General features: G+C 38.6%; 1 protein-coding gene across 24 annotated transcripts in view; it reads right to left on the bottom strand.

Annotated features, from left to right (window-relative positions):
* Positions 1-1,648: 1,648 nt before the first annotated feature.
* The window catches only part of AFDN (afadin, adherens junction formation factor), a 124,741-nt gene continuing 105,674 nt past the window's right edge, over positions 1,649-20,715 (bottom strand). For 6 of the 24 annotated variants that reach the window (XM_054061396.1, XM_054061400.1, XM_054061397.1 and 3 more), the window contains 6 exons: positions 18,561-19,583; positions 16,708-16,743; positions 11,565-11,699; positions 9,058-9,574; positions 4,986-5,070; positions 1,649-3,810 (listed from right to left, as the gene is read on the bottom strand). In XM_054061396.1, the coding sequence (XP_053917371.1) occupies positions 3,666-3,810; positions 4,986-5,070; positions 9,058-9,574; positions 11,565-11,699; positions 16,708-16,743; positions 18,561-19,583 (1,941 nt within the window). In that variant the 3' untranslated portion in view covers positions 1,649-3,665. Of the gene's footprint in view, positions 3,811-4,985; positions 5,071-9,057; positions 9,575-11,564; positions 11,700-16,707; positions 16,744-18,560; positions 19,584-20,715 lie in introns of those variants that run through there. The other 18 variants (XM_054061408.1, XM_054061419.1, XM_054061409.1 and 15 more) reach the window with 10 other exon arrangements.

The following is a 20,715-nucleotide window of genomic DNA, read 5'->3' as shown; positions in this document are numbered from 1 at the left end:
TTGACCTACAAACAGCAATCTGTACAATCACATACATAATTATTTCAGTAAACAAGTACTTTGACTGACTGACTTTGCCAATTTCTTCATTTCCCTGCCTTTTCCTCAGCTACCAGCAAGACTGTAGTACAAAAAACATGTAAAAGCAGTGTGTGTGTATGACAGGTGCTAAAAGGGAGAATTTGACAGAGGTTTCAAATAATTGGAGTCTTCGCTGGGAGCAGCAGACCTGGCTGCATATGCAATGTAATTTCACAGAATTATCACCACAAGGATAATTATTAGTTGAAGTACAAAGAGCTATGCTACTAAGAATGACAACTCATGTCCCTAAAGCAAAGCAGTGAGCACCTCACTTAGCACACCTCATCTGAACTGTGCAAGGAATAGCTCAAAACTTGTTTTCCCACTTGAAAATGCGTTACTGCTGTTGCAGATCACACAGGTCCTCCCCCCAAACCCTTGGACTACTTTAGTCTGGAAATGTCTGTTTCTGTGACACAGTTCACAGTTGCAACTGCAGTCTCAAACAAATCACTTTTTGCTTGTACCAGTTCCTTCCTCTTGCTTAGACCGAAGGACCACCATACAGAAGGACAGTGGATTGTTTCCTTTTTCTTCTACACTACACATTTTATATTCAAAGTTTCGCTTTAGTCTGTTCTCATAGGCAAAAGCTACAGACTGAAAACATGGATAAAAGAGGCCACTCAGCCATTCCTTCAGGTCCTGACAGTCATTTCCTTGCAATATACTACACAGCACTTCTGGCATTCTGGGGTTTATTTAGCTTCCTCCCTGCCTCTATATATACATCTCACACTAAAATCCAGAATGTCTTCATTAATGATTTTGAAAACTCAAGAGCATGGACTCAACAATTCAAGAGACTAAGGTACTCACCTGGGAAGAGATGTAGGTGACTCTCAGTCCTGGCACCAGTGGACATTGGGCTACAGCGGAAGGCACCTAGAGCTCTTCACCAGGGCCTGGTTCCCACCACCACTCTTCTCAAGCAGAAATGCTGTGTCCCATCAACAGTCAAGTCATCTAACCTTATCAACCCAATGAGAGAACAAGAGCATCACCATTCTTAAGTCCTTTAACTCACCTTCATTCAAAACTACACACTGAATTTGAGTCCAACCCCCTAAACTTCCAGGTCAGCCAAAATGATTTTTTTTCCAGAGATTTGACAAAAAAGTTATCCTGTCTTTGCGTTCAAAATAAAGAGAGCAAATGACTTTTTATCATAGCAATTCCAACGGAGACTCTGGTTGTAATGTTATTTACTTTTCAAAAGAAGCTGTATTTCAGGTTCCTCTTCTCTGTTAGAAATACAGGAGCTTACAAACACAGTAGGACTGCCTGCATAATTCACCCCACCAATATTTACTGTTTCCTGCGTTGCTGGTTAAGCTATAAAAATCACCACTTCTTTCAAGACACTGCTGCAGACACTGAATTCTCCTCTCCCAAGAAATTCTCCTCTCTGATAAATAAGAATCAGTGTCCTCTGTTGACTCTCCATGTAAAATTTTGAAAGGATTAGAAAGGCAAAACACATAAAAAGGAACCCTTTTGGTTATGGCAACACTGTTACAAATGCAGAATTAAATAACAAACAGTAAACATTTAATGCAAAGTTAAATACAATACAAACTTTATTAAAAATAGTTGCAAGTGAAATACAGTAGAAATGGGAAACTACAGCAGTTTTGATGTTTTTCATAATAATGCACAGACAAATATGAAAAGCACTTTTACACATATTCACACTTGACCCGAATGCCCAATAGCGGCCAAATCCACTCAACTGAAGGTTATAGGTATATTTTTGCTAAGCCTTTTTCAGATTCTAGCAGAAACAGTAATTCAGCCACAGCATAAGTTTTTTCCTTAAGAAAAATTTGTAACTGTAAGGCTGCTAGTGTTCTCAAGATAAATTGGGAGAGGCTTGCTTTTCCTGATTAACAGACATAGCAAGCATGCAGATCCTTCATTAACACTTCGAACCAGTTTAATCTTCTACTTCATATTTAACAGGTGAAACGGTAAAAGCACACTTTCAAATAAGAAACCTGAAACACGTAAAAAATATTTACACTCCAATTTTCATTAACTTGCATTTATTTATCATACAGCTCTTATTAAAAGTGATTTCTTTCCTAAGGCAGTGAAAGTCTACCCCTTTGTATTTGGAAGTGTGCACAATTCCCTAAATATATATTTATAAGAGAACAATATGATACAGGAAAAAAAAATCATCTAAAGCCAGTAAAGGGCTTTGTCAAATAGAAAATTTGTTTGGAATCACAATATATACTGTCTTAACATCACACAATGAGAAAAACTCTGATGAGGTCCTTAATCCCAACATCATCAGCCACATACGCATAGCTGAAGAAATAGTGGGAGGAAAAAGAATAAGAATTTAAAATTAAATAAGGCTATTACAGTGTGGAAAAATAGCTTGAACTGCCAAAAAGATTTTCAGTACAACAGTAACAGGATGACAGTAAAGCCAGTGTGACTAAAGAAGAGCTTGCTAGCACTGCTTCCTCAGCTTGAGCAGAGATGGTTTGTTGCCAGCACACCAGGTCTGTTAACGACCTTACTAACATTCCCACTCCCATATAGCAATGCTGTATCCCAGACTTTCTCTCCAGTATGTCAGTTCACTACTCCATAGGGACAAAAAGGATATTGTTGAACTGGTAACAGCAGACTTATCAATACTGTTCCATACCTAATAACTTCTCATCTACCTTTATCAGAAAACGTACGTATCTGTTCTGCTCACCTTGGAACTGGAATCATTACTCCTGTCCTTTGACACATTACTAACATTTTGGTCCTAGCTGATGAAGGGCCACTAGTGTAGCCTGCTATCTATTGCTTATGTAAAACAATTATCCACATGTTTTATCTTCACGTTTTTCAGAGTCTGAAGCACATACAGTGGGGATGCATCAACACAGAAACTTCTCCACAACCACAGATAAATTCTTATGCAACCATTTGAGACCCAACAACTACATAGGACTAGAAATGTTTTTATTCCATGGTTATACCTATAGATTGTGTGTAATACCAGTAGTAAGTAATGGTAAGATCTGTATTGATATGTTGCTCATTGTATGAATGCCATACAGCATGTCAAACTTGCATATGAAGCTTTATTTAAGGTGGCCCAGGTATTGTCTTCTTATCAAACAAACTAAATACTAATTTCTAGTGCACAGTTTACTTTAGGCAGTTCAAGCTATTCTCACTCTCTCTGCTCAGCAGCTAAAACAAAAGTGTGTCTGTAAAACACCAGGAAACAGAACTTATCTTTGACAAGTGCTACTTGGTCTGGTGTACAAGTACTTAGCCCCCAAAACAGAAAGAAAGAAGGAAAAAAAAGAAAAGAGTTACCTTCACGTGATTCATATCTTTAAAATTTTACAGTGCTTTCATTGCATAAACCACAAGCTCCTGGCAAAGTAATCAGTTTTCTTGCTATTGCAACATCTCTAAATCTTAATTAACAGTCTTGGATATAGAGGAATCAAAGTCACTCCTTTCAGAAAACATTCATTTTCTGTTCACTAGTAGTGTGCCCCCATCTCAATCCCTCAATTTAGAGATCTTCAGGTTACATCTGATAAGGTGCTTTCATCTTATTTTGTGTTCAACTCATTTTCCAGTTCCATTAATTTTCTCGAAGCTTTTACTTTATTGGATACATCCTGACCCTGTGAAAAAAGTCGCTGGCGTTCCCTAAATGTCAAGTTTTCAGGTGCTCCAGGTAAATCTGTATCTTGACTGGAAAGGTAAAAAAAAAAAAAAAAAAAAAAAAAAAAAAGAGGTCTTTGTTATAATTCTTATCTACAATATCCTTAAATACAGAAATTCTTAACAACATGTACTAACCAGTAGCTTTTCTGTCTACAGCACAAGATTCTCCATTCAGTGTTCTGCAAGGTTTCGTTCTCACACATACCTTTAATTCTGACGTTGTGCTACCACTTAAGACGAAGTAATGGCTCATAACCACCTGCACATTGACATGAATTAAACTGTTTGCCAGTGTTCAAAGTGAAGTGGAGATGTAAACTAGGGTATCATCTATATTAGCTCAGCACTGCTGTTATGGCTAAATCAGCAAGCCTTTGTGTGGCAGCACGTGTCTAGGAATCTAGGAATAAGCACCGGAATAGAAAGCTTTTATGTCTTGGTAAACAAGGCTAGTAGTACTGAGGTACGCTGTGGCAGCCCTAACACTTCTGTATTTCATTTTATACAGGCAAAGGTTCCACGTGCAATAGTTACCTGAGCTCTTGCACTTATCTCTTACCTTTGTAGCAAACCAGATTTTATATTACAAGTTCCTGACCACCACAGTGAAGATCTGAATTCTTAGTCGTAGCTGTAACAACCCTTTATATATGCAATTAAGCCTCATATAGTAAAGCTTTAATATATATTTGAATTTCTTGATCAGGAGGGGTTTCCCTTTTCGCCCAAAGATGTCTCTGCTCTGCACGCTCCAACAAAACATTAGCTATATTTTAAAATGCAGGAACTGGGCTAAAAACTTCAACAGAATACTAGCCAAGCCCAGTCACATCTTCAATATGCTACACAGTAAAGCTTGCCACTCACATACAAAGTACAGACTGTATTATTTATGCTTCTTACAAATTTGGTAAGAATCTCACTTGAGCTGTACTGTTCAGATTTATAAATACACCTACAGCAGCTGAAGTTGTTCGTTTACTGAGTTGATTCAGTTGTGGCACTCAAATTTGCTGCTGTGAAACAGTCCTCTTGATCACCTAAAGACTTGTGGAAAATGTATTTGTATTTTATAGCAACCGAAAATACTTTAGAGCCATCTGCAGAACTCTTAAATAGCCCGTGGAGATACAACAACAAAAAAATATTGCAGAAGTTAGACAAATCAGGTGTGTAAAAGTCAATGGTCTCCCACATGTCACCTTTTAGATCTTTTGTCTCTTGGATCCCGATAAACTTCATGGGCCCCGACAGCTGCTCCTGTAGATCCAGTGTATGAATTTATTCCTTATGCAAAAGAAAAAGTAAGTTGAAGGACTGCAGTTACAACACAGAATCTTTATACTGTATGTCTTAAAAAAGGTGCAGTGCTTCTTTCAAAAAATAATATCGAACTAAAATAACAAATAAATTTAGAGGGTCATCTGATCTGTAGAATATTTTAAACCCGTATTACTAAATTCCACCTGGTCTCAAAACAGTTGTAATTTTTTTATTCCTAATTTTGAGTCAGAACATCTTTTGTTCAGGCTGTCCAGACCATATGAAATCATGGTCTTCATCTTATTATGGCATACTGTTACATAGCTATTCGAAGTTGTTCAAGGAGACTGACGGAAAGAGCAGAACACTTCATTATCCTGTAACAAGCTCCACAGGAAAGAAGTTAGTTGCAGCTGCTCTTTTTACAAGCACAGATTAGTATATACCACTTTAGCAATTCAGCAGTCAGAATTTTTATCTCTGTTTAAGTAAACAGTATCACACAGAAAGGGCCCCCTCTCCTTTTAAATCTCAATTTCAAGCAAATATCTTGCAGCACTGCACCTTTAGTTTAAGTTGACATAACACACAGGCTTTACGCATTATATTAATCCTTTCTAAAGGCCACAAGACAAAACTTTTTCTTTCCAATCAAAAAGTTTAATAATTTGATGTGTATTTAAGACCATATTCTTTTAATAACTGTCAGGCAAAGAGTAAAAATAAGTGTCAGCACAATACTTGGATTTGTCTTTAGACAGTTCTGATCTCAATATTTTATGCGTTATGTCTTGTGAACCTTCTTTGGTACAGAAGAAAATGTTTGCTTCTTCCACTGGTATATGTAACTTGTCATAAATATTCAATAAAGGATACATATGTTGCTGGAACACACCAGCGAAATTAGCCAGAGTGTTGCAGGCAAAATATTTTCCATCAAAAATCTGTAACAGACCAAATCATGCTAAGTATGCCAGGCACACCAAGACTTTTTTCCTCTAAGACACATCTTACATGCATACAAGTACTATCTTCCCTACTTCAAAAAGTCTGGTTCCACATGCTGTGGCTCATACTTTCACCCACTTTAGCGCAGTAGTTTTGATGTGGGTGTTGGCTTTTTTCTTGGTTGACACACCCAAAGGTCTTAAGAGACCCAGTGGAAGAAGGTACGAGAACAAAATTTGCAGAAGCATGGTTTACTAGAGTTAACACCGAGAACAGAAGAGAGCTGTAAAGGACAGTAATGTAAGAGAGTCAGAGAGATGGGAGATGGTAAACTGCACAGTGAATTCTGCATTTTGTGCAAACGGCTTTGTACGTTACGCAGGCAGTCTTCTTAGAAGCTTGAGCAATCAGGTGAAGTTAACCTGTTCTCATGGCTATTTTAAAAATTATGAAATAAGAGTATTCAAAATTAGTTGTATGGTTTATGAATTAGGTTATTAAAGCCGAAGCATCATACTACAACATTCCTTAATTGTTACCAAAACCCTAATCAAAGCTTTGTAGATTGTGTGCATGTAAAAAGTATCACTGAACGTTTCATTTTCCTGACATTCATTTTTCCATTCAAATTAACAGCAGGATTGCAATTACATATGAAAGAGCATTCCGGGTTGTGGATGATGGGAGGTAGGAAGAGTGGTGGTGACAGTACTGACTGATGGGTCTAAAGTTACTTAATTCATTATATGCACAGCCTCCAAAGTGCCAAATAAGGCAAGGAAGCAAGGGCCTTTGGAAGCCTGTATGTTGTGATGGAAGGCATATTTTACACTGTATTATAGTCAGTTTCAAGTAAGAATTTCTAGAAAAAGAAAGTCCTTTGAAAGCACAAGAACTCAGTACAGACATACAGTTTGATGTCAGATGCCTGCTGTTTCAGAATATTCCTAACACTATGACAAAATAGTCATAGTGTTTAAGGGGAACCTCTTCCACACATTTCCTGTCTTTCTTTAATGTTATTTTAACTCATTAATTGTGTGATATAAGGTGCTCAAAAGCTAGAGTCCTCCTGGTACAAACTCATGATGTGAGTTCACTGGTTGAGAGTTTATCAGTGGACTCATTTGCACGGTATGCAGGCATGGAATTATTAGCATTCCAACGGTAGCACACAGCAAGTAGTGCACAGTGTGTCCGTTCAGACTCCAGTCGAATGACACCACACTGAAAAGCTAAAACTTTCCTTCATCTCCCTTTAAAATTTGGAACCTATGACAGAGCCAGACAGGAGTGATAAGACAGGCTTGCGGAATCCATAGGGACTCCTACATCACAAGATCTCACAGGCAACACCAGGGTAAATAAACACTGTTGGGTTTTTTTCTTTCTTTTAAACTAATATCAGCGTGCATACTTTTTACACAACTTGGGTGCCATATTCACTTCTAACAGTGAAACTGCTAAGCATCAGCTATTATCAATTGGACAATAATTACTACTGAGCTAAACTACCATCCCTGCAGCAATATTAAAACTACACAATGCTGTGCAGTTTGCTTTGACACTGGAACCAGTCCAATTGTAGTAGAAGCTCATTTGTTCTGCAAAGGAATGGATGTCTTGCTGGAAAACGATGACTTAAGCCTTCATTGAAATGGATGCAGACAGGAAGCTCAGAGTATGATGTACCTGTATGGCCTTATAAATACCCTAAATCAGATGGATACACTACTGCAGCTGGATCAGAAGTGCTTCTGATAGATGAAATCTATTCTGAGGCTCATATGCTCCCTATGACCAGGGGCACACCAACACCCCTAAATAAAGAAAGTAAGTGCTTTTCATAATTCCTTAGAGGGCCCAAAAAGGTGATCAGGGATATACCATAATGTAGGCCTCCACATTTGCCAACAAGACTTGAATCTAATAAACAAGTTAGCCATTTGGCTAGAAGCCAGCATAAACACTTTCACTTGCTATCTCCGGTGACTTGCTAGCCCTTGCATTTTAGAAGGACGATTTGATCAGCTGGAGTTGGTTGTGTCAGGCATTTGTTGGCTTCCAGCACAACTAAAAAGAATTAACTAGGGCAATGCCATGGCCATCATTGTCTTCAGAAGATTATAGAAGAAAACAAATGTAGGGGAAGCACTGGAAGATGCTGCTATTTAAAGACTCCTACAAATTTATCAGAGCGAGATCTACACTGACAGCAGTTAAAAAAATTAGCATGGAACTTTGGACTTAAATCAGCTTTAAATTCTGGAGTATAGCTAAACTAGTATTCTGCAGATAAAATATGGTGCTGAAGTTACTAGCCGGTAGAGACCTACTTGAAATTAAACTCCATTATGGTTGCCCACTGGGAGTTATACAAGAAACAAGGTGAGAAGACTAAGAACTACAGGGAAAGCACCGTAAAGGCAAAAAGCACTAAGATGAAATTTATATTATTGTCTTTCTTTGCAAGAAATTGGCACTGTACAAATCTGAAGTACAGGAATGGGCCTAATACACAAAACTAACTGCATGTCCAATACATCTGTTGATACTTGTATATTTAATAACTACATCTACCAAGGCCATTTTTAAAGCCATTTGCACACACTATTTAAGAGAGAACCCCAGCACCAATAATGAAAGCGGAAGATAAGCTCTGTCCGTGAACCCATTAGAAAAGGTTTCCTGTGTTCAAGAAAGGTGCACTTTCAGATGCCCTGAGTAACCAGTGGTCAGTCATACAAAACAAATCACTTGAAAGCTACAGAGTGAAAGCCAAAACCAACAGTACTTTGAATTGATTGAGTAAGAGTTAATATAATTTCTGATCAATTGTGTGAAAGATGGAATTTTTGTAAGGAACAAAGAAATCTGAGAGATAAAAACAATTAAAAATCGGAGGATTCACATTAATATCAGGATTTAAGTTAGATCACCATAGTGAAAATAGTGATTAAGTGGGAAAAAAATAAATCACAAAGTAAAGTGATTCAATCTACAGCACCAGAGTTGAAAACACAAGGATAGTTCTGTAGAGATGATTGATTTCATAGTGTCTACCTTTCGAGCTGCTGGCATGGATGAAACTCTGTTTGTTTGGTGGGGGAGGGGGCTGGCTTTTTTTGGCAATAGTACTGTTGGCATTGACTGCAGATGACTGGAATGAGTTGGAAAGGAAGAGGCCATCTGAAACTGGACGAGGCTGGCGGGAGGGCTGCTGTGGCTTAAGGGTGGCAGAAGGAAAGTCACCATAAGATTTTCTTGTGCTGGAGTACTTATCCTGACCTGCTAGATTGGAATCCTCCTCCTCCTCATCATCATCATTGTATGCAACAAACTTGGCAGTATAAATCGTGTCAGGGGAGAGGACCTGTGTTTTGAGGTAAGAGGTGTTTCGCTGAGGTGGGGGAGGAGGAGCGTTAGATGAAGGGGTTGGGGTTGGGAGTTCATATTCCCGTGGAAGTGGAGGTCTGTACAGACCAGGCTCGTCAGGTTCCAGTAATCTTCGTTCTGCTTCATCGTGCTGCCTGCGCCTTTCAGCCTCTAAGCGACTGTAATACTCCTCTTCCTGTCGCCTCTGTAAGGCCAGAGGAAACAAACACAGTGATCAGAAAGACAGGCATTTCAATTGAAGAGAAATTTAAGTTTTCCATCACCAAGCTGCAAACATTTTTATTTTTTTTGTCTCCTTTTGTGGCAATGAGCAGGACATCTATATGGACTCATACAAAGAATATTTAGTGCTATGAAAAAAATGGCAGTTGTCCTGTAACATGGTGTTGCTGTTATTGATGTTACCACTCCCTGTGGTAACAACTAAGGCAACTGCCTGTGTGAACCAAGGGCAATTCCAGCAGTTATTACTCAAAATGTAACTACAGGTAATACGAGGTAGATTTATTGAAACTGCAAATTAGTGGGAGAAGAAAATAAATAAAATTAATTACCATCTCAAAATAGGAACTTTGTAATTTTGCTGCGTGCTTATGCAATGCAAACTAATCAACAAATCCTTAGAATAGATGACTCCTAAGAAAGCTTCTAGTATAAATACTAGGAAAAGTACTTATACCACTGAAATCAAATAACAAAACTTCTCTAAAACATCAACTAACTGTTTTTAAAAACGATTACTACAAAACCCAACAAGCCTATGCTAATGATATTTGTATGAGGCTACTGACCATTTAAAAAGCCATAAAATATCTCCTATGTATTTTTTCAGTTTAAAAGATTTTTACTGGTTTTAAACTAAATAGCATTTAATTCTGTTCATGTGCTGCCACATCGTAAACTAAGACAAGGGTCTATTCAGTAGCTATTTTAATAAGAAATGAAAACGTGTATTTAGAAAACACACATTACAAAAATCTTTTGTCTAAACCTTGCATGACTTTTGTTGAGAATACATGATGTTTTGGAAAAAAAAAAATCACCTGTGTTTAATGCATGTGTTTGAACAAAAAATCCACCTTATCTGCTCAACAGTGCATCAGTTATCCTAAAAAACCCAAACAAAACTAAAACCTGATCTTCTTCATTTAGAGGAAAGACATGGAACTCGTCTCCTTTTACTACTTCTTTAAAACCACTGCAGAAGTCAGATGGTAGTTCTGAATTGGTAGATGTGCAAGTGTCTCAGTCAAGATCTGTCACTGAAAACCCATTCAGGAAGTGTGAGATCCAAATGTCATCCTATCATCACCCCCAGATTAGCTTCTTTCTGCTCATCTACCCATACTGCTAATAAAAAACAGTCTAAAAAAACCTTGAAAACAATCTAATAGAAGTAATTAACAAGGTGAATATATTTGGGTTTGTTTGTTTTTTTTTAAATATATTTGCTCAAGCTTTCAGGATGAAATTTCTCCCAACAGTAAAAGCTAGTTCTCTTTCTTCATTCTGAAGTCAGTGTTACTAACTGGCAGGTCTTCAACCTGAACAAAAGTAACCGTTCTTTCTCTCGGAAGAAGAGGGTCTTAATACACATGCTAAGAGTCAAACGAGGTGCTTTGTTATCCATTTTGGATTAGTAAAGCTTCTCAAATTCATGTATAATGTTTTGAAGGACCCTAGAAGCCTGAACTTTTAGAATCTGATTCCACAATGACTAATCTGCTGAAATAATTTATTTTCCTTCTAGAAACTAATTAAGCAAGTTCCTTTTCTTCCCATAGTCTAAACATAAAAGATAATACGGAGTATTCCCTCTCCACTCAGCCATTATAACAAAGAAGGGGGGCAAGTCACATTGTGGGGCTCAAGAAAACGAAGAGTTAAGATTTCTGCTGCAACTTTCAGGAAAGGCTCTGAAGGCAAGCCCTTGCCATGGCAGCCGGCAAGCCTACAGTACTATTTCTGCAATAGGAGTCAACTCCAGCCACAACAAACAGGATATTTGTTTAATTGCTTTTTGTTTTATATTGGGTAAACTGAAGCCTTGGGCCATGACTGTTATCACTAGGGCTAGTGCGTTTAACCCCTCCTGACCCAGCACTGGGCTGTTACTAGTCAGGCTGAAGAGCAGAGGCCTGTAAGAATTTCTGCATCACTCAGAAGACCACAACCTTTTCTTCAGCCTCTCTTCTGGTCCGCTCCTCCTCTTGCTGTCGCCGCTCTTCTTCCTGCCTGGCCCTGTCTTCTGCTTCTCGCTTGCGCATTTCTTCCAACTGTTGCTGCCGTCTGCGTTCTTCATCCTGTAACTAACAGAGACACGTGTTTAATATTTTCATTACTCACGTGAGTAAGATCGGTCTAAAACAGTGTAACCAGAGTATTTGCATCTAAAAATAACTAATTTGGTAGAAAATGCTATACTATAAATCAATCGATATAATTTTCAGCTGTTAAGAGTATGCTTTGTTACACTGGTTTCCCTACTCCCCCCAAAGACTAAAAAAAGGAGGGGGAAAAAAAAAAGGCACAGAACGACATAAATAAAAGCACAAAACACACAGGGAGACACTTTTAGCAGTCATATATAAACCCCTAGCAGAAGACTGAGGTGACTCATGTTCCAGACAGCTACAGCAACTATAGTCCCAGGTACAGTAAAATGAAATTGAATACTTGGAACCAACAGTCTACAGCTCCAGCAGCCAACAGGTTTTTCATTTTGGATTAGTATTTAAGCACTAGAAAAATCAGGACTCATTAGTCAAGGGGCCAATCCATTTAAAATAACAGGCTCATTCAGCAAGTCTGCAAATAGTCTCTGGAGATAAATAAAATCTCCCACTGTATCTGCAACAGATGTGTTACAGAAAAAGCAGAGTGAGGCAAAGAAATCTTTGAGTACTGAGATCAAACGGCTCACATGAGCAACTGATGTCCAACAAAACATTAATTTATATATGCCCAAGATAAACACTGCACCCATAAGAAACTGAGCAACAATCCCTACTTTGCATGATTCTCTAAACCTAATACTATCTGAACCCTTGAAGGATAGGAGTATTCATGGGCACAATAATATTCACAAACAGAAATTAATTTGACTACATGCTGTGTTATTTCTTTCTGCAGCATATGTTTTATAGTGACTTTCCACCCCTCAAGATCTTCTGTACTCATTGGTGTATCTTGCTATAAGCTGCATGTAACATAGATACTTCTCTACTCCTGGATTTGTTTTTACAATCCAGCTTCATTTACCGAGAAGGACCCTTGAGAAACAAAGCAGTAATGATATAAGTAGGAGAAATTAAATTTTAATATACTTTGTGAAGACAATCTTCATACTGTTATCTCTTCCCCACAAAAAATTACCAGGAGGCGTGCTTTAAAGCAGTTTAGATTTCCTAATAAATTTTCCAATCAGTTCTAAACCCAAACTTTTTGTAGTTTAAAATAAATAATTTTCTGGTAATTATTTCCCCCCTCTGTTCATGCAGTATTTGTTATGGGTATCTTATGACTTGTGCAACAGGTCATTTTGAAAACATTTACCTTCTGCATCTTCAAGCAGCTATACAAACTAACTGAAGTGAAAACACCTCTAATTTGAAGTGTTAAAACCCACCATTTTGGAGCATGAAGGGTAAAGAACAAAATTCATTTCATTTAGGCAGGAATTTGGCAAATATATACTAGAGGATGCTCCCTCCAAGTAAATTACCCTTATTTAGGGCTAAAACTTCTTGTAATTCCTGAGTGAAAATGACTGAGAGATCAAGCTCAGTATATGGTAGCACAGGGAATAAACAAGTTAACCAGCTCCCTGCTTAGATTAAGACATCATCTTGGTTATTAAAAAGATGTTATTTTAGCAAAGGAGGTAATATTGCTGTCAAAAGGAAAGACAGATAGTAATTCGAGTTTATAGAAGACCAGTAATTTCCTCTTAAAAAAAAGGCAAAAACTGCACAGTGAAAAAAACAGAGGAAAACTCAACTCTGGCCCAACTACACTTCAAGAAAAACTCTGAACATGGCAGTTACTGATTCCAGGTCACAGCATGGGTGCCTTTTTGCTTAGTAGCAAATTTTCCTGTTCAAATGCACTTAAACAAGAAAATATTTCAAACTAAATTAAAGAGGAAGTTTTATTTTCTTGTGAGTTTAACTGAAGAGAGACGGGAAAACTGGACAGGGTGCCCACCTAGGGACTGTTGTCAACATCTGAACCACAATAATTGCAAAGACAACTGTATCCCAGCCCAAGGCTGTTCTAAACATAATACCTAGTAAAAAGGCCAAAAATTATATAAAAGGAACAAGCAGGAAAACAACACTATTACAGAGTGGCATTTCATTTCTTTGTGATTAGTAACTCATTTCTACTTTGGAATATTCCCAGACCAAGGCAGGGAACAGTGGGATGACAAGGCACCCAGAGTGCTTGCAGACATTTGTGTTTGTGAGTGTGTAAAACAGTACCCAGCTCAAACCAGCTCTCTAATTTTCCAGACACTAAGGAAAGCCAGCTTCACGTCACGCTTCTAGTAAGAGGGCTATTAAATTGCCAGGTTGAATATTTGGATTCAGTACTTCTCTATCCCAATTAGTTTTCCACCTAGTTTAAAAATCATGTTGTCTTGCGATTTACTGTACTTCCAGGGCTGCTCCAAAGCGGCACATGTTTCTGTTGTAATATGTAGAAATAACAGAGCTGTACAGCCAGAATGACAGAAAAGAGTGTTCTTCCAGCTGTAACTGTGCAAAGCAGCTAAGCACAAAGTGCTAATTCTTTCCCCCCGCTTTGTCCCAGCTCTACTACAAACTGCCAACATTTTGCTCAGCTGTAGAACTGTCTCTCTATTGCCAACATATGCTTGGAGCACTATTCCTACCTAGAAGGCCAAAAAAAGGCCATCTTTCTTCTCAGCTATTGCTCCTTGTAAAGGAGCTGAAGGGCTGATCCATATCAAAAACGTTAAGATATTCATGGGACTGGCAGGCACCCAGGAAGTCCCAGATAGCAGAGAAAATTAAATTTTTCCGAGCAGTGCTTAAAACTCTTCAAAATATGTTTCAGAAGAACTTCAAATTTATACCTATTTCAGACATCTAAAGCTGGCTCAGATCTGTTAGTGACCCAGGGAATTTAAGAAGACAAGCACTACCCAAGTTCACAATTCATCCATTAACTATTCACCAGCTTTCACCAGCTTTGTAACTCTCTATCACCAATGCTCACATCAGACACACGTAAAAAGCACTGAGCATTCAGAAGCGTATTCTTTTTTTTCCTCGAGAAATAAAGACATAACTGTCATGGTATATGAACTGGTAAAGGATAGAGGCAACTATGCCCAGAAAGTCATGTGAACAGTATGAATAGAATGAACTTAGGAAAAAGAGGTATTTGCTGGGTATAGCATTCAACATGACCTATTTCAGAATTAGCTTACCTTTTCTTTTAAAGCTAAATTTATGAACATAATAAATCCTCGACTGATTCAGGCCATGGATCCATCCAATGCAGTATTCTGTCTCTGATCATAGAATCACCAGGTTGAAAAAGACCTCTTAGGAATGGCTGGACTCGATGATTTATCTGCCACTAAACCATGTCACTGAGCATCTCATCTACCCATCTTTTAAATACCTCCAGGGATAGGGACTCCACCGCCTCCCTGGGCAGCCTCTGCCAGTGCCTGATGACACTTTCTGTGACAAGTTTTTTCCTGATATCCAGCCTGAACCTCCCCTGGTGCAGCTTGAGGCCATTCCCCCTTGTCCTATCACCTGTCACTTGGGAGAAGAGGCCAGCTCCCTCCTCTATACAACTTCCTTTCAGGCAGTTGTAGAGAGCAATAAGGTCTCAGCCTCCTCTTCTCAAGGCTAAACAACCCCAGTTCCCTCATCTGTTCCTCATAAGACTTGCTCTTGACCATGTCAAGACGAACTGCACACAAGCCTGACCGTTTCCTCAGCATTCAGCACACTAGAGATATCAGCTAGTACAGCCTTGTGTAATCCTTTGAGTAGCTGTTTACAGGCGTGATGTCTATGAATCTGTCTAATCCATTTTTTAAGCTGACAATACTGTCTGCCTTCACAACTTCCTGTTGCAGAAGATCCAGAAGTCTACAGCCTGCTTGGCAAAGGTCTTTATCTACCCAGCTGCAGCTCCAAGGGCCAAGGTTTAAGCAAAAAACATAGAGCAGTATTGATTTGTACTACATCTGAAAAATCCACGACTCACGGTTCATCCACTAATTGAGAAAGCTGGCACACTGCCTCTGGTTCCCTGCCGTCAACTGCTTAATGCTCATGTGCCACACAGATATAAAACCTAACAACTTAGGCATAATAAGTTATCTAAAGTACGCATTTGAAAAGATTATTATTTTTTAAATAAAGTGGTGCTGAATACCCAAGTCCGTATTTTGGACAGACATGCTTATAGCTTTTTCCAGTAGCACAAATTAATTATACGAACAGGACCTGCAAGCATTACCTTTCTCTCAAACTGATATAGTGATTATCTAGAAATACACTTTGAAGCAGATGTATTTTTCCTAGAGAAGACTAGAGAACTCTTTTTCCACGTACCCATTTCCAATGAGAGCAATAAAATAGAATATTAGTTTGAGTCATAGCAATTACTGCTCCAATTTGAAAGCCTGTCATGTTTTAGATGTAAGAGAATATTATTAACCAAGTGAAACTGAAATTACATGGTAGCTAAATTACTGCATGTTTCTGTGATCTACTTGGAAATATTATTCCAGAAGTCATTTCTGAGTTTACAATCCATTTTTAATTTAATGAGAAAACTGTAACACCTGTAATCAACAGGGTTTCATCATGTGCTGAAACAGTAGGCTAAAGTATCAGCATCTCAGGACAATTTCAGTTCAAATTGGAAAGGAATGGTGTTGCTAGAGCTCTTCTAAAACCTCCTAGGGTGGAGGAAGGGGGAAATCTTACCTCACAGCCTATTAATTCAAAATTATTAGTAAGATTTTATAAACACAACTGGACAAAACATCAAATACACAGTTATATATTAGGCCACTGCTACAACAAACAAATCAAGCCTGCAAGCAGAACACAACATCTAAGAGGAAGAAAACACAAGGAAAGGAGTCACCACAGCAGGAAACATTCAAATGCATGCTTACTGTTAACTTACTGCTTACGGTATCACAATGGTTTTTGAACACCCAAAGATGCCAAACCATCATCCAAAGCACACAGGGTGGTTAATAATATCAGGAATTGAAACGGGAAAGAGATATTGAAGAGAAAGAAACAAACATACCAAATCTAGAACAGAGATTGCTGGCACAGCAGTCTGCTGCAGGTAGTAAGAAAGGGGAAAAAAAGAAAGATGCACAGTGAAAATAAAGATAGGTTAGACTTGCACTATTTCAAAAGCATTTTCTTTTATTTGTTAAATCAGCTGCTTTAGAACGAGGAACTGAATTGATGTAATCCTGAAATACAGAAGTGAAAACAATCAAATAATCTGAAGGTTTTATCGTATCAATTTGACTCATTCAAAACCTTAGTATTTCTCCAGAGATGCTGCTTACTGCATCTCCAGTAGTATAGACAGTGAAATGTAACTAAAATGCAAATATTACTTCAAAACAACTGTTAGTTTTTAGTCTCAAAACGTTGCAAAATGATGCAAGAACCTTATGCACAAGTAGTATTTTAAAACCAGCACTTGCAGAGAAGACTAACTTAATGTTATGCAATACAATTAGCTTTCTATTAATGACATATGGCTTTTTAAGCCTTGCTACAGTAAAATTTTAAAGACATTGCTTGTTAAAATTACAGTTTTACATGGATATTTTTATGCGCATAGGTAATTGCCTATGTGCTACAAGTTATGTGTTAGCAATGCTGGGCTTTAACATAACCTGTTTGCCAAAGATATATTTAGCTTTTCCTTTCTTCAGTTTCCAAGTTTGAGGTATCTATTGTTTTACACAGTAGTAAAGTTAGCCACAAGAAAAAATGAAAGCAATACAGACTGCAGTAAATACAAGATGAGTAAGTTTAGGAAATCAAGATGTCAAAACAACCTTGAACACAAATACTACTCAAGCCGATAGCTATTTCCGAGTGTCAAAATAAGCACAAGCAAGCATTTCAAGAATTAAAACCTGCTTATCACAGAATTAAGTCAACTTTTGAAGATAAACAGAATACAGTCAATACATGACAGAGCTAGCTTTTAAGCCTTTCGAAGCATAGCTACTGGGATGTAACTGGTATTGTGCTATTATCCAGAACAGATATTATTATGGAAATTGTTTCCCGGTAACAATGCATGTAATAGATTCTGAGAGACAACAGCCAACAGCAGATTGATATAAACTTTATCACACTTTTCAGTTATATTATCTTATTACAGATATTATACCTTTTCAGAGTACCAAAACTAAGGTAAACAAACCTCGTCAGATACCGATTAAATTGGACACCATACAATATCCAGGTATTTAAGCCCTGGACAGGATATATCCAAACCACACGGCTCAGCCTAACCCCTCCCCCAACACTGTTGGGATCACCACTGCAGTGGTGGCAAAGGTAGACGCAGCACCTGCCTTACGCCCTAGTGTCTACTTGGACAAGACTAGCAAAGCAGAAACCTCGATTCAGTTCACTGTTCCCTGGAAACAGTGTGCATTCAGTGTCTGTGTTCAGGATCAAGACTGTAAATGATAACTCTTAAAGATAAATATATTGGTGTTGTGGAAAATCACACTATGTTTTGTTCCCAGAGTCTTCCTAGAATCTTCTACAATTTCAAATGTTTTTTGCTTACTTTCCTGTAAGCAAATTCCTACTATATTTAGCTTTCTAATCCTACTCCAACTACGTGGCAAAATCCAAAGCAAATTTCTTTCCCCACCACCAGAAAACTAAATTCAACTGCCAACTTGGATCCTAGAATAGGTAGCTATGATACTTTCATAATACATCACTTAACTGGTACACCTACTGCAAGTGAGCAATTTCAAAATTCAAGGTATTTTAGAACAATACTTCAGCCTCCTCTACCCTAAGAACATCAACAGACTCAGAAGAATCCAGAGAACCCACCAAAACATGTATTTACTATACTTTTCTTTAGAAAGGATTATCCTGTTTTACCCTTGCTCTCCTTTCTGCCTCCAGTCGCTGCATGATGAGCATAGTATCCACGTCATCATCCTCCTCTTCATCATCATCTTCATCTTTTTGCTTTGATTCTTGAAGTCGCTTTTGGAATTGCCACTCAAGCATGAGTTTGCGTAGGCGGTCATTTTCTTCCGCTGTGCGATCAGGCTTGTTCTGAAGTTCCTGAATCTCTTTACTCAGCATATCCACAATGTGCATCTGTTGCTGCTTCTCCAGTTTCTCCTTAGCATCCCGTTTCCAGGGATCTGGAGAGAGGCTGTCACTAGAGGATAGTTCTTCCTTGCTGATAGTAATGTACTGCAGGTCCCTCCGCTCAATAGTCCGAGGCTGCTGTTGGGGCTGCAACTCTCTAATGACCGTTTCTTGAGACCTTTGCAAAGTTGAAGGTTTTTCTGATTTCACTTGCTGAAGGGAAACAGGAGGAACCACTGGTTGAGAAGGAATTAGTGGCTGAGAACGCATTTGGCCCAGTTTTCTCTCCTGCTCACGACGTTTCCTTTCTCGTTCTTCTTCCAAACGTGCCTTTTCCTTTTCATACCACCTCTGATGCTCTTCTCTTTTTTTACGCTCAGCAGCAGCTACCTGGGAGGATGCTTGTGCTCCTATCTGATTTGGAGGAGGAGGAGGCGGCAGAGGCATATCCATTTGTAGTTCATCAAATTCAGCTGCATAATGCACCGGAGGAGGTGGTGGTGGAGGAGGAAGATCTGTTCTGATGGGCTGGGAAATGGCCACCGGAGTCGGCTGGCTAGTAGCTGGAGTTTTCCAACGGCCAGGTCCACTTTTACTTAAACAAGAACCAGGTGAGACCGGTTTGGATGAATGGTTCAGGTGTTCTTGGCTAGATGTGCTAGAATCCACAGATGAATTCATCCACTGATCGCTGTCTGACTTCCGATCAATGTACTCCACATCCTTCCGTATAACAACTTCCAAACGATTCCTCTCTGGCTGGAAAACTTTATCTCTGAGTTCTTCCTGGGAACGAGCTACACGCTGGAAAAAATTAAACAAGGCACATATTTCATAGTCCATCTATATTAAAACATATTTGAAAATGGCTCAAACTGCATTGTTTTCACCGAAGGTAATTATCTTCAGTGAATTTCAGGATTTTCACACCCAGTAAGCTTCCCAAAACCAAAAATAAAATATTTATTCTCGGTTGTCTTAACTCATTTGAGAGACGGAAGACTTTGCAACCTCCGAAATGCCTAGAAACCTGGAGTGGGAGGAAGGATGAATACAAAATGGAGTTGAAGCCTGAACTCACACAATTTCTCAGGACTGACACTCCCTCCCCCACATGTGAGCAATGGAGTCCTGCCAGCTCTGAACAGCAGCTCAGGCATACCAGCTCTGCCATTCAAGCTTCCAACTGGCTTGACTGAACGTTTCTCCTATTGGGAAAGCAAACAGAACGGCTGCTGAAGACAAGACAGCGGAGCCGCTGCCCACACTCCTTCACTAACAGCAAGCTCACCCGCGGAAAGCTCTCATTGCTATAGTGTCATTCACTAACATGGAATCCAGGCAGTCAGGTCTAATTCTACCTGCTCTTAGGGCACGGCAGTCTGTGCTTTTGTCACTTTTTTAGTGTGTCAAATGCCAAGTCTTTTTTTATACAAGCTCAGGATTTCATCTCCACTGTATGAGCATTTGAAAAGGAACACTGGATCATAAATTAAAAGCTTATCAAACCTGTTAATGATTTTCTTGAAGCAAATTTTCATACTCTGAATGTCAGGAACTACTCAGCACTAAACACAATGTACCAATTATCAACAACTGAGAGACGACTAACAAAGCAAAATCCTTTTCTTTTTCCTCCATCAATGACCTTAACCATGACCTCCAAAGAATGCCTTCTTTGAGATGAACAAGTGTATTTTTTATGCTCTATTAGTTCAGCAGAGCTGAACACACAGCTATGTGTGTCAGATTTGCTGTAAAGACGCACCTAGCCAAACAGTTTGCTAATGCCTTCAGAACAGAAAACAGGAGTTTAACGTCAGTCAGTAGCTTATGGCAACTTGTTTTGCAAGCTTAGTGCTCACTGTAAAAATTAAAAGTAAAAATATTTATTTTTAAGTATATTTTCCTCTAATTTTCAACTAATAAAAAGAGC

The sequence above is a fragment of the Cuculus canorus genome, chromosome 3, assembly GCF_017976375.1.
Source record: "Cuculus canorus isolate bCucCan1 chromosome 3, bCucCan1.pri, whole genome shotgun sequence".
NCBI lineage: Eukaryota > Metazoa > Chordata > Aves > Cuculiformes > Cuculidae > Cuculus > Cuculus canorus.
The sequence above is the reverse complement of the archived record's forward strand: the minus strand, read 5'-3'. Positions and strand labels throughout refer to the sequence as shown.